This window comes from Quercus robur, chromosome 5 (assembly GCF_932294415.1).
Source record: "Quercus robur chromosome 5, dhQueRobu3.1, whole genome shotgun sequence".
In the NCBI taxonomy this organism is placed as follows: domain Eukaryota; kingdom Viridiplantae; phylum Streptophyta; class Magnoliopsida; order Fagales; family Fagaceae; genus Quercus; species Quercus robur.
The window spans coordinates 60261882-60276035 of record NC_065538.1 but is presented as its reverse complement, the minus strand read 5'-3'; the positions used below and the strand labels follow the sequence as shown (position 1 = coordinate 60276035).

At 36.9% G+C, this 14154-nt stretch overlaps 1 protein-coding gene and 1 non-coding gene across 2 annotated transcripts; one reads left to right on the top strand and one right to left on the bottom strand.

The window, feature by feature from the left end:
- Positions 1-491: 491 nt before the first annotated feature.
- On the bottom strand, positions 492-3021 carry LOC126728472 (cation/H(+) antiporter 15-like). The gene is made up of 2 exons (XM_050434285.1): positions 2104-3021; positions 492-1814 (listed from the first exon to the last, which is right to left on the bottom strand). Exons 1-2 carry the CDS (start codon positions 3004-3006, stop codon positions 492-494), a joined length of 2226 nt encoding a protein of 741 aa, XP_050290242.1. The 5' UTR covers positions 3007-3021.
- A 2292-nt stretch (positions 3022-5313) lies between these two features.
- Positions 5314-5387, top strand: TRNAN-GUU (transfer RNA asparagine (anticodon GUU)). Its single transcript has one exon. It is a non-coding gene; the product is annotated as a tRNA-Asn (tRNA).
- The last annotated feature ends 8767 nt before the right edge of the window (positions 5388-14154 follow it).

Sequence of the window (14154 nt, the reverse complement as noted above, 5' to 3'; positions counted from 1 at the left end):
ATGAAAAGAGTAAATCTATTTACACAATACATTACACACTTTCACAACTTGTGAAGACAATAAGTTGTGATCAACAAACGAAAATATGATGACTATAATTGTCCAATGTTTTCTTTCATAATGAGAAGTTAGTGTTTCACACTTTTTAATGTACACTTGGTAGATATAAAAATACCTATACTCTTAATTTATGTATCCACATTTTTCAAGAATCCCACATTTAACACAAGATTAAAAATGGTGTTTTGCCTATGAGTAGTTCTAGAACTACAAATTATTCCACAACTTTTCTGCCACAACTTTAACGTGACAGATTGTGAATAGTTAACTATCACTTACACATGGATCCACTATTTTCTCTTTACCAATCATACTCTGCCACGTCACAGTTGTGACAAAAAGTTATGAAAAATGATATAGTCCTAGACTTTTTCATATATATATACTAAGAGTGTGAGACAATCAAATCAGAAGCCTTACAATAAAAACCCTTAAGCATTATTCCCAACCGGCCAGTCACTATCAGATAACACCATTCCCTTTGTGCTCTGTGAAGAACTCATTCTCCAGCGCATCCCAAAACGCTCCCGCCGCGAACCATCTATCGATGTCACCATGCCCCTCTCCTCAGCTTCACCCCCAGACCCATACTGTTGAACCACAAGAACTGAAGCATGCAATGCAAAGCTTGAAGACACTAACACATCCCCAATGGTACCTAGTTCTGGACAGTCACTCCAATCTGATAATCCCAACGTGAGTGGTGACACCACTCCTTGTCCTTTTCCCACTACATACAAGTCATAACAATTTTCCATTCCACTTATTACTGAAACCGTTTCTTCCCCATTGCTCACCACCTTTTCTAAGTACACTATTGACTCGTCATTAGCAGTGTTAAGCCTAAACTCATTTATATAGTCGTCATCAATTGCCATTTGCCTCTCATTATCAGCTACAACCTCTAGAATCCCTTGTTCTTCGTTTGTGTTTGCTGACTCCACGTCCGCCACCACATCCTCACTCGGAAGGAACCGCACAACTGTTAAGCTAATTCCAGGGTGACCCGCCATTCTCCATGCATAAGCTAGTGCCTCACGGTCATCTGGGCCACCAATGAAGAGCATGGCAAACCGGCACTTCATTTTATCATTAGGCCCGCCGGGTCTCACAGCCGCGGCTAGTCCACGATCAATAAAGATTCCCACTGAACATGGTGCATTGGGTAAAACATTTAGATTTATGCCTCTATAAGCAGCATTCTCTTCCCCCATTCGCCCATCAACAGTTGAGAGTTTGTGAAACGGGAGTAGAATTAGAGCAACACGCTTGTCTTCAGCCAAACTACAAATATCCTCGTGCATTGTCCCATATGGAGACATGGCTGTGAGTGGATTCACAGTGACAAGGTGGTTTTCTTGCTCGAAAGATTCGAAGGCATTGATGATGAGATTCGAGTCTGCTTGTGCACGGCTAGGGTTGTGTGCGCCTGATTTGCGCGTAGAGTGGACGATAAGCATGGCAGAGGCGCGGCCAGTGAGCTCAACTAGGTGGAGAGCGAAGACAGTCATTGGGGATGATTTAGTGGCATGGGATACTTCAAGGAGGCTAATCATGCCTGATATGTTTGCTATTGTATGAACACATGTAAGGACTCGGAGTTCAGTGTTAAGCTTTGATCTTTGAATGGTCCTGAGGATGTAGTGCTTTAAACCCTTTCTGGACTTGTGGATGGCTGACATGATTGGCGCTACGGCAATAGTCATTATCAAGAGAGCAACCATCATTACAGTGTAGTATTGGTGGCTCAATATCTGGATCAGAGAGAGATTAAAATATATGAAAATCAAATACATAACTATGACTTGGTAAATATGTAATGATGTCAAAATAAGTTTAAAACCACAACAGTCAACAAATTTCACAAAATTTTTTCAATATTGTTGAAGTGTAGAAAGTTATGATTGTTATTATACCGTAAAAGTGGTGATTTTTCATCTCAAATGTTGTAAAAAAAAGTGGGAAAATTTGTTGTTTCTGTTAACTAGAAGATGCATGAAACGCTAACATGCCCTTTACAAATAGCAAGAATGTAAGTAGTACCTTTTTGTCCCACCCAACGTTGAGGATAATGAGGGCCAAGATGCCTTTGGTGTTCAAAAGTACTCCAAGAGCCGCACCATCTTTAAGGGGCATGTTAAAGATAATGCTAACTGTAAGAGAGCTCAAAATTTTAGCCATGCAAGCCAAGAATATTACCAAAACCACTATGTACCACGGTGTGTCTTCCATAATCTTGGTGAGATCAATTCTTATCCCGCAACTGGTAAAGAAGAGTGGCAACATAATCCCAGACACAAAGTCATCTAGCCTATCCAAAAGCGCATCCCCTAAATCCCCACTGGGTATGATAAGCCCAAACAAAAATGCTCCCACAGCGGAGTGTGCACCAATTGCATCAGTGATGATACCACAGATCAGTGCTCCAGTAAGCACAATACACAAATAGTACTCGCTGTAGTTGTCCCCTGAAGTGAATTGGATTACCTTTTCAACGATAGGGCGGACCACGAAAAAGCAGATTAGCACAAAGACTATGAGTGCACTTAATGAGTATGATGCAGTTTTGAGATTGATACCTACTGGTATCAAAATTGCAATAAGAACCCAGGTGTATATGTCATTGAGCATAGCCACAGACATGGCAATTCTCCCAATATCCGAGTGGAGGAGCTTCAGATTAGCAAGGATTCGTGTGAGCACCGGGAAGCCCGTGATGGTGAGTGCAACAGCCCAGAACATGCATCCCACAGCTGTGGTATTACTACTTTGGTGATTAAGTAAAAAAAACAACCCTATTCCTATCCCCATTGGGATGAGAATTCCGGTCATAGCAATGCCCATTACCCTTTTCCCTGCTCTCAAGATTGCAGTCAAGTCCATCTCTAAACCAGTCAGGAATACATAGAAAACCAGGCCTAAGTATGCCATCGTTTCAATGAGCATGATACCCCTTGCTGGGAAAATTCTTTGGACAGATTTGAATTGCCCCAACATGTTTGGACTTATGATAAAACCAGCCTACATAAAAATTGTGAATTTTTGTTAGTCCATCTAACAGTACACATGCAACAAAAGTTGCACACGATTGCATCATGTATATAGTTAGTATCAAGGGTTTTTTTCATAACTTTTATACGAAACTAGCTAATAGCACCCTTATACCAAAACGAATATACATACAAGCTTTGATTCTTAATTTTTAAAGGATTATGTCCATCAATATGTTATTAATTAGCATGAAATTGATATATGTAACATATTGTTCTTACCAAAACCTCAGCAATTAGACGAGGCTGGTGGAGGGGTTTGAGGACCAAGAAGAGAAGGCGACTGATGAGAATAATAACAGTAAGCTGTGAGACGAAGAGAGGGAAAGATTCGGTAACGGGGGCTTCGGCTTGCCAGACACCATTGTTGATGGATACTGTCAGATCATAACATATCATAGACTCATTTATCTTTCTGTCTGGCATTTTAGCTTCCTCCTTTATATATGTATATACACTTACAAATTAATGTGCTTGATTAATGAAATTTCTATCTCTTCTCGACCTCCTTATGCCCTCCAAACCACTTCCTAGTCCTCTCACTCGAAAGCCACCACCGTGGATGCCGCCCTGGTGAAGCCCCTTTTAATTATATGCATGGGAGAGGAAAATATTGAATAATTATAGAAATAGACAATTCTACAATACAGAAGAAAAACAGGAATACATCCTTTGACAAACACAACCGTAGCACTCTATTTTAATTGGGTGGTATTTATGCGTTGCATTGTTGTAACTTCCTGTTGATGCATGGTTCAGTTGGATGTTCTTCCCAAAATCCTTCTAGTAGCACAGTTATGGTTCATATAATGCAAAGAAAGCATTCTGTGAAACAGTTAAATCCGTGTCATTAAGTCTAACATGGAACTTCGTTTTAGGAAACTTGCATTAAAAATCTATATTTTAGGGATGCATGGTTTAAAATGAAAGCTTATTGTTTCAAAATTTTCAAACTAAACAAGAATTTTTTTTTTTTTTTTAAATTTACCCCTAAAAGGACGTCATGTGGGAAAATTTGTGTGAAATAAAATTTAATGACGCTTGGTTTAATATTACAAATCAAAGAAACTATATAATGGTTAAAGAAAATTGTTACATGTTTATGTAACAAGTTTTTAAACATAGATAAGTTCAAACAGTTGAGGACAATCCAAAATTAAAGGATTGAACAAGTCTAAAGGAAGCAACAACTTCAAAATGTCTGGTAGAATTATAATAATTCGAAAGTGAGTAATTGCAAAGGACCACCATTTTTTAGAAAATTTCTAAGGTTAATTATAAATTACCCACAAGCAGTTGGGCCCGAATTCAAGTTTTTTGTGTTTTTAGCTTAATCTTAGTCAACATTACATGTGGCATTTGAGTTGGCAAAAAAAAAAAAAATTTATTTTGACCATTAGCCATGTCAACATTTTTATTTAACGGTAGGGATCAAGTTGACACAGTACCAAAAGATTATGAACTAAATTACAAGTTTAGTCCCCGAACTTTTCGTTATGTATCAATTTAGTTCCTAACGTTTCAAACAAGCTTAAGTACAAATAAAGACAAAATGAGCCTTTAAGTCTTAATTCCTTGATGTAAAAACATATGGGATTTAAGCCAAATCATGGAATTATAGAGATAATGGCCACGAGCAAACTATATGATGTTTGTAGTGATACAGCTTTTAGCTTTTTGCTTTTAGTCTTAGTTTTATTTTAAATATCTAACTTTTAGCTTTTTTGCAACAAATTAACTTTTAACTTTTTGTTTCACATTATACAAAATTATAAGCTATTGAAAATGAGTTGTACCAAAATGTACAACATAGAAAGTGTAGTACACTATGTTCTCATTGGATTTGTTAAGCACTTTTTCTCTCCGTTTGAGTAATTAATTATTAGCTGCCTTTTTATTAGTTATGCAGTGTTGAAGGACTTTCAAGAACGAAGATCGAATAACCCAACACTAAATTTTTCTCTCTCCTTTTTATTCTAGTTTTAACCTTTGAATTTTTTTTCTCTAACATATATCATAGAAGGTGCTAAAATAACCGTGTTATTTTTAGAAATTATGTTTTTTTACAAAATCGTGTTTTTTCTTTTTTTTGGGGGGGGTGGGGACGAATTTATTGATTTAATTCAGAAGCAGCTGAGCTTTGAGATGTTCCCGCAATAATTATGTATTTATAAAAATATTTATTGCTATAGCCAACAAACAAGCTGGAATAGCTCAGTTGGTTAGAGCGTGTGGCTGTTAACCACAAGGTCGGAGGTTCAAGCCCTCCTTCTAGCGATTCAGTTCTTTTTTTCTTTTCTTTTTTTGATCTGTAAAATGAATTTTTATACAATTAAACCATTATATTTGTTTAGTATTACTTTTGAACCATCATATTTATTTAGTATTATCTATAAAAGGAATTTTTATACAATTGAACCATTATATTTAGTATTTAGAATTTTCACATAATGGTCATTTACTAATTATCTCCACAGTTGTGTCCTTTACAGATTTTCTCAGGATTGCAGAATTTCAATAGAGACAATGTTGCATCAGTTGTTACTGCTGCCAAGAAGGTTGGTTTAATATATCTTGGTCACTCTTTAGTTCATATTAAAGATGACCTGCATCAATTACTGAATCAATCAATCAATATGGTTTGCACATTGCTTTGTTGTTCATTTAGTTTTACTGTAAGCAATTTGCATGCATTTTCCGGGGTTTGCTTTAGAATTTAGTCACAAAAGTTTTATATTCTGCAATTATTGTGCTTTGGGTTACTCCTTTTTCATCTCAATAGTTTAGCTCTTCACAATATTGTAAAAGCCACAGTTTTATTCAAATTATCATGAATGGATTAACAAAATGAAATTGATCTGTAAACCATATTACTGGCGCTGACGGTACAAGCTAGTAATTGCCTTTGCTTATTATGTTTCTTACAAGTTACAAGCAACATTTGGTGAATAGTTCTTCTCAAAGTCTGACCTTTTACATGAACCATAGCAGTGTTTTATGCCACTATGCTTTTACTTTAGTTTCTTCAAAAGTTCATAGCATCTAAATTTTTTTACCCTATTAGAAATACTGAATGAATTGTATTGTATTTCTCAAGTAATAGAATATACATAAGTGCCTTTATATAGGAGGCAGAGTGTGCAGTACAAGTAAGTGTGCTATACAAGTAAACAAGGTGGGCCTAAAGCCCACATACCCTAATATACGTTAACAGCCCCCCTCAAATTCAAGGTGGATGTGAGACCAACTTGAAGTTGTCAACCAAAGTGCGAAGACGTCCCTTAGGATGTGACTTGGTGAAGATATCTGCAAGTTGATCTTTAGAAGAAACTGAGATCAGCTTGAGAGCATCATGGACAAGATGATAACAGATAAAATGACAATCGATCTCGATGTGTTTAGTCCGTTCATGGAAGACATCATTGTGAGCAATATGAATGGCACTTTGGTTGTCATAATAAAGAGGAGTAGTAGAGGATGTGGATACACCTAAGTCTTTGAGAAGCTACCGTAGCCAAAGGAGCTCAAATGTGGTATCAGCAAAGGCACGATATTCTGCTTCAGTATTGGAGCGGGCCACATGAGTTTGTTTCTTGCTTCGCCAAGAAATCAGAGAAGAACCAAGAAGAAAGCAATAACCAATGGTGGACCTGTGATCAGTGGGATCTCCTGTCCAATCAACATAAGAAAATGCACGGAGAACAAGAGGAGGCTAAGCAGAGTAGAAAAAACCATGGAAGAGAGTGCCCTTTAAGTATCGAAGAATGCACAAAACAGCAGCATAGTGAGTCGATCGTGGAGCAGACAGATACTGACTCACCTAGTGAACAGCATAGGAAATTTCTAGACGAGTGACAGTGAGATAAACTAGGCTGCCAACCAAGCGTTTGTAAAGAGAGGGATTAGACAACGATTTCCCCCCTGACGGAGTCAGATGCGCATTAAGCTCAACTGGAGTGTCAACAGTCTTGCTATCAGTGAACCCAGCTCGAGACAAGAGTTCAGAGGCATACCTGGCTTGAGTAATATAAAGTCCATCTGTAGAATGAGTGATTTCAAGACCAAAGAAATAGCTGAGATGTCCAAGATCTTTCATCTCAAAACTGCTGACTGAGAAAATCCTTGAGTTCTTAAATGCCACTGAGGTGATCACCAGTTATGATCATATCATCCACATACAGGAGAAGTAAAATAATGCCTTTATCAGTGCAACGAAGAAATAAGGCAGAATCATAATGACTGGCCATGTAACCTAAGCAAGAGATGATAGAGCTGAATTTGGCAAACCAAGCTCGTGAAACTTGTTTAAGGCCATAAAGAGCACGCCGAAGGTAACAAACCTTATTTGATTCAACAGAGAGACCAGGAGGAGGTTGCATATAAACTTCTTCACTTAAATCCCCATTAAGGAATGCATTTTTGACATCCATCTGAAAAATGTCTCATTTTCTGGCAACAGCAACAGCTAAGAGAGCTCAAACAGATGAGATACGAGCAACCGGAGCAAAGGTCTCTTCATAATCAATCCCATACTCCTATGTAAAACCTTTTGCAACAAGACGAGCTTTGTAGCACTCAATGGACCCATCAGAGCGAGTCTTAATCTTGTAAATCCACTTACAACCAACCACAGATTTCCCAGGGGGAAAAGTCACCAAATCCCAAGTATGGTTTTTAGATAATGCATCAAGTTCTCGAGCTCTCTCACTTCTGTGCCTCCCTATCTTACTCTTCTGTTTTAGATCTTTTTCCAGATAAGGCACATATTCCTTATGTAACTACTCCTGATCCTCCTGTAGTTGCTCCTGATCCTCCTATAGACTTCTCTGTCCAACCACCAGATACCTTTGATCCCTTTCCTAGTTCACCCTTTAATGAACAGGTGGAAGATGCACAGGTTGAAGACGAGCTACCCAACCTTGAGCTTGGGTCCCCTACTCCTGCTCCGCCTGAAGATCTTGCACAAGACATTTCACCTCGTCACTCAACTCGGGTAAGATCCATTCCTACACATTTACTTGATTATCATTATTACACTGCCCTTGCTACACTGCATGAGCCTCACACCTATCGTGAGGCTTCCACTGACCCTTTATTGCAGATTGTAATGAAAGAGGAACTTGATGCATTATCTAAAAACCATACTTGGGATTTGGTGACTCTCCCCCTTGGGAAATCTGTGGTTGGTTGTAAGTGGATCTACAAGATTAAGACTCGCTCTGATACCATGTTAGAAATACTGAATGAATTGTATTGTATTTCTCAAGTAATAGAATATACATAAGTGCCTTTATATAGGAGGCAGAGTGTGCAGTACAAATAAGTGTGCTATACAAGTAAACAAGGTGGGCTTAAAGCCCACATACCCTAATATACGTTAACATACCCGATTTCAATTTGCCTTCATGGACCTCCCTAACTTATAATTCATCTTATCATGTTATCAAACATGCATGGGGGAGCAACTCATGTGGATATAGCTTGTGACCCAGATTTAGTGAAGCTCACCATTAATTTAACTTCTCTTCCAGTCAATTCATACTCTTTAAAAGAAAATCTTTATTATTTGCTTTGATTGTACATTAAGGGGAAAGATTCTAAATATTCTCTGTCACCACATATTTGCATGTACTTTATGTGGCACAGAAGCATCACATAATTTCATTTGGCCTTAAATTCTTGGTGCTTTGATAATTAACTTCCCTAAATACATTATTTGCAGCTCTTTTTAACAAAGCAGCCTTAATTTTCTTGAGAAGATGCTAATGTATGTAGCCACAAAGATGTTGAAAAATTTTTATAGCAGCTCATCTTTTGTGAATGAAAGATGTCTCCCTCTTGCAGGTTTGTGTTTCTTCAGTGGATCCAGCAGCATTTCGAGCTGCTGTTGAAGCAGAAGCACTAATGGTTTGACCAAAAACTTTTTACTAAATCCTGAATTTCAGTCCATAAGCTTGAAACTAACACAGTGCCTCCTTACTAGAGTGCTGCAAGATCTGATAGAGTAAAACAAAGAAGTTAAATTGTATTAATAAAATTGATGGTATGTGCAGGTCGAGATTGGAAACAATGATTCGTTCTATGAGATGGGTTTTCTCTTCAGAGCAGGTATAAGATCTAATAATTCTTTATAATAAAGTATAACACAATGGAATGATAGTTTGTCTTCATTGTGTCTACTGCCCAATTTGCTAATGCGAATAGATATTATAGGTTGAGGAACCTTAGAATAGAACCCAAATAGAAAGACACTCATGGGAATCTTCTTATGGTTAAGTTTGGATTTGAGGATTCAAAATCAAGGGATATGTAGAACAATTGATAGTAAAAATTGGATAATATAAATCTAAAAACATATGATGATTTGAGCCATGGCAATCTAGCCCAAACAGAAACACTTGTGATATTATTCATTTGAAATGACTTCTTACAGCTAATTATTTCAGATCAACATATTAATAAAGCTCAAATCCATCCATAAATTTCATCAATAAAAAAAATGCTATTTGATACCCTATTAAAGTCATTTAAACTACAATTTGAAATCCATATCATTCTCCTTAAATATTTCTATCAAAAGGAACTATAAAGTGTGTTGCCTAATTGCTCTATATGGGATTTATGAAACTCTTAACTAGGTAATTTCAGGATTTCAAGAACTAACTTAATCAGAGTCTTCATTAATCCTCTCATAGTCTGCCGGCAAAAAATAAAAAATCATTCCTATCACTTTTCTGTCATTTCTTTTGATTAAGAAGAATTCCTACAGTTCTTTTGGATTCCTTCTGTTAAAGAAGGTTGTCACAGTTTCTCCTTTCTTTCTTTGTTGAGTTCTGTTTCTCAGATATTGAATCTAGCAAAGGAGACTAAGAGCATTCTTCCATCTGTGACTTTATCAGTAACTGTATCTCTCACACAGCCTACCCGATCAGGTAACAAGCAGTATTTCTACCAAAAAAGTGTTCCATGTCTCCACCATGTTTTTATTTAATTTTAGTATCTGAAAAACAAGCAGGTCAAGCTGGCAGAGATGCTGGAACAGGAAGGTGTTGACATCATTCAAACAGGAGGAGGGAAATGTTCTAATCCTTCAAAATCAGGCGTTCTTGGTTTGATTGAGGAGGTAACAAAAAAGGATTTTAAGTAATCTCTTTTATCATACAGTAATTTGAATTTCCCACCAAAAAAAAAAAAAAATAATAATAATAATAAGAGATTATGCATACAAAATATGGTAAGTATATGCAGAAAGATACGGCCTACTTTATTAGTGCTGTGCTGAACGCAGGTTCAGAGAATGAACACTTGAAATTAGCAAAACTGAGAAATGACTCACTAAACAGTGTAATACTTCTTCCCAACATTTTAGGGTGACTGTTGGGCCCAAAAGTTTAAGCTGTTAGGAAATAGTAAATTTAATCTTTTAACCATTGTTCATTCACCTATTCTGATACCATAGTAAACAGCCATTTGTCCCAAATGTTTAAGCTAATAGGAAATAGTGGATTAAAAATTGTTTAGCTGGCCCAAATGTCCTGCATCATCAACAGACATCTTGTAACAACTCAAGAATGGTTTATGGGGAAGTACTTGTTCCTCATACTTCTTTGCTGATGCTTGTACATGCCTTGCCTCAATATAACTCATGACACTAATAGTTAGTGGTCAAATTAAAATTTAATTGGTTATCTAACCACAGATGCTGTTATCTAAATCCAAAGAGATTATATTTAATCGTGTACAGAAATTGATCTGCATGAGTGAATGGATAAGTGCTTCAGTGTGAATAAGTTGTCTGTAATGGCAGCTGGGGTGCAAAATGCAATAGGCATAACTATTAGGTCTTCTTTGAAGTTCACATTGAAAAGATTAACTCAGGGTTAACTAAATAACAATTCTGTTATTAACTCATGAATTTGCTTGGCAGATTGGTAACTATAGGCCACACTAACACTAGCTGCCGCATAATCCATTTCACGGGCTGTCAAGATTCCTGTCATGTGTTCATTTGGACTCAGCGCAGTTACAGCACCAATGGCCATCACAGCAGGGGCTGCAGGTGTGGTATGTAACAGGTGCATCGTTGTTTTATCTCTAAGAAATTGTAATACACCCGTCTTGAAAACTTATGATTGGTAAATACAATTCAAGAACTTGTACAGGACTGAAATTGTGATCTCACACATGCCGAAATTTTAAGACTTCTATTTTGTTCCTTTTTTTTTTCTGAGATCAACTAATATTAGTATCATCTATCATGTATGAACACAGGGTGTAGGTTCAGCCGTGAACAAGCTTAATGATGTGGTTGCAATGATCGCAGAGGTCAGAAGTATTGCCAATTCATTAGAGGCATCAGCTGGTAGACACAGCACATCTGAAGCAAGAGCTTTGAGACTGTAATTGGAGCATGTAGACATATTGGAATCCTTTTCATAAGAATAATAACTACAATATATAATAGCCATATTCTTTTTGTTTTCCTTTTCCCATCATCTCTTATATAAAAAGTGATTTCTGACCGGTTCCAGTTACATAATACAAAAATCCTGCATGTACTAAATAGAAACGTAACATAGCCTTGAGTGTCAATGATATTGAGCCCAGCATACTCCCAAGAACACGTTCAAAATGAAAGAAAATAATTTATAATAAATGGGCAATAATTGTCTCACACTCCCAATGTACTCACTCCATGCCACATTGGATAACCATTTACAAAGCATGGACATCAAGTATTCACATTTTCCAAACTGATGTCCGATGTGCGTGGAATGTAGACAATAATTTGCCTAAAGTGAGTCCTACCGGACAACAATGAGAATCAAATGCACAAGGAGTCAAGGACTAGCAAGATTCATTTTGGTCCTTCAATTTACCATAAACTAAAGTGCAGGCAATATTATCTTTCTTTTTTTTTCTTTTTTTGGGTAAAAGCAGGCAATATTATCAAAACATTAGTAATCTCTAAAACCGGCCATGCAACGGTGTACTCGCATAATGGTAGGTTCTATATCTTTGGTAGATTGAAAGCGGACAATATCAGATGGTGAAAGTGTTAGTCACTTGTTGCTGCATTGCCAAATTGCCTCTGATCTTTGGCCTTTTCTCTTCTGCCTAAATGAGATTTCTTGGCTTATCCAAAACTCTGTTGTTTTAATGCTGGAGTCTTGGACAGTTGGGGTCCTGGGGTGGGGGGAGGGGGGGCATGTGTGGGCAGCCCCGGCATGTTTGATGTGATGCATTTGGGGTGAAAGGAATCACCGCATTTTCAAGGATAGAGTCCACTGTGCCCAAATCTCAAGTTTTTATTTTTGAAGACTCCATGAATGGGGATTGAAGTCCTTCACTCTCTCCACGTATCCTTTGATGGAATTTCTAGACTATACATTTGTGCCGCTACTATTACTGTCTTATACCTGGTTTCATGTATTTCCTTTTCTATTCTTGCTTTGCTTTGCTGTTTTTGTATACATCCTGTATACACTTTTTTATTTTTAATAAATTTCAATTACCTATCAAAAAAAAAAAAAACAACAGGTGGGGACAATAGACCCTAACCACCACTGCCTTTCCAAATGGCACCACCTTTACTGACAGCGCCACCACCCTCAACACAAACAATAACCATCAAGAAAACCCTCTATATTTGTCACCCATTCCATAATTAAAGGGAAATCTTAACGCATATAAAGTTATAAAATTGTTGTTCACTTGGTTTATTTTTTGCTCTTACACCCTGTATTCATGTATTCCTAATAATTTATAATTAAAAAACAAATAGAAAAGTATCCAAGAATTGTCCACATTTGTAATAAACATCTCAAACAAATATTAACCAATCAACTCTATACTAGAATATACACCCAAAAAAAAAATCAAATTCCAACCAATATAACTGCTCAGAAGATCATTTTAAATTCAATTCTAGGTCAGATGAGGGTTGTACTGACTCAAGTTTGAACATCTTAAGGCATGACTGATTACAAAAATGCACACTGTGACAATGATTCCAGCCAGGCATACAGTATTAAACTATTAATATATATATATATATATATATATAAAATAATGCTTAAATATAAATATAGCACAAACCTCATATGTCATTGTTTTCCACTGAAAGATGAAAAGTAGGTTTCATGTACAAGAAAAGAAGAGAGACAACAAACAGGAGAGAGAGGGTGCTAAATCAATAAGTTAATGCGAAATTGAAAAAGATTTTCTGCACTTGGAATTCCTTACGAAAATCCTCCCTTGAATTTCAAGAATGAGGGGGCAAAAGTAATAAATATATATATATATATATATATCTAACCAATTTTAAAAGGTCATATAAGAAATATGAAGAGCTTTTTTTTTTTTTTTTTTTTTAAAGGGGAGGGGGAAAATCTAATTCTTGAAAAAAAAAAAAAAATTTGGGGGGTGGGGGCATGTATGTAGTTTAGCATCTGCTAACATGCTGCTGGCATCTATTAAGTAAAGGCAATGATATAACAACACAAACCTAAAAACACACTGTAGACCTATCTCGATGGATTTTGGTATCCTTGTGCAAGAAAATTTTAATTTCAATCCCGAAGCAAAGGAGAAATTGATTGTGAAAGTTTAAGCAAAATTTTTTTTTTTTTTTTAGAGATAACAGCCCTGGGTGCCAAACAAACTTTATTAATAGGAAAGCAGGAAAACAATCGAACAAGTACACTGAATCACGAGTAACTAGAGGAGCTATGTCATCAGGAATGGTAGTAAACCAGACCTGTTGCTCAACACCAGACTTAGCTCATCTGGCTAAATAGTGGGCAACGGTAAGCGTTTTACATGACAGAAAGAACTAAAGATAAAGTCTCCAGCTAAGACGAGGATATCTTCTATCACATGCCCATACTCGGGGTGGGTAGTGTCCGCCATCAGGATGGCTTTGAGTATTACTTCGGCATCACCTTCAATAATACAATCCAGGGCAGCTGTTTCTTTTGCAAACTCTTAAGGCTCTACGGCAAGCCAAGGCTTCGACAGTTGCTGCTGAGGATGGCAGAGGGAC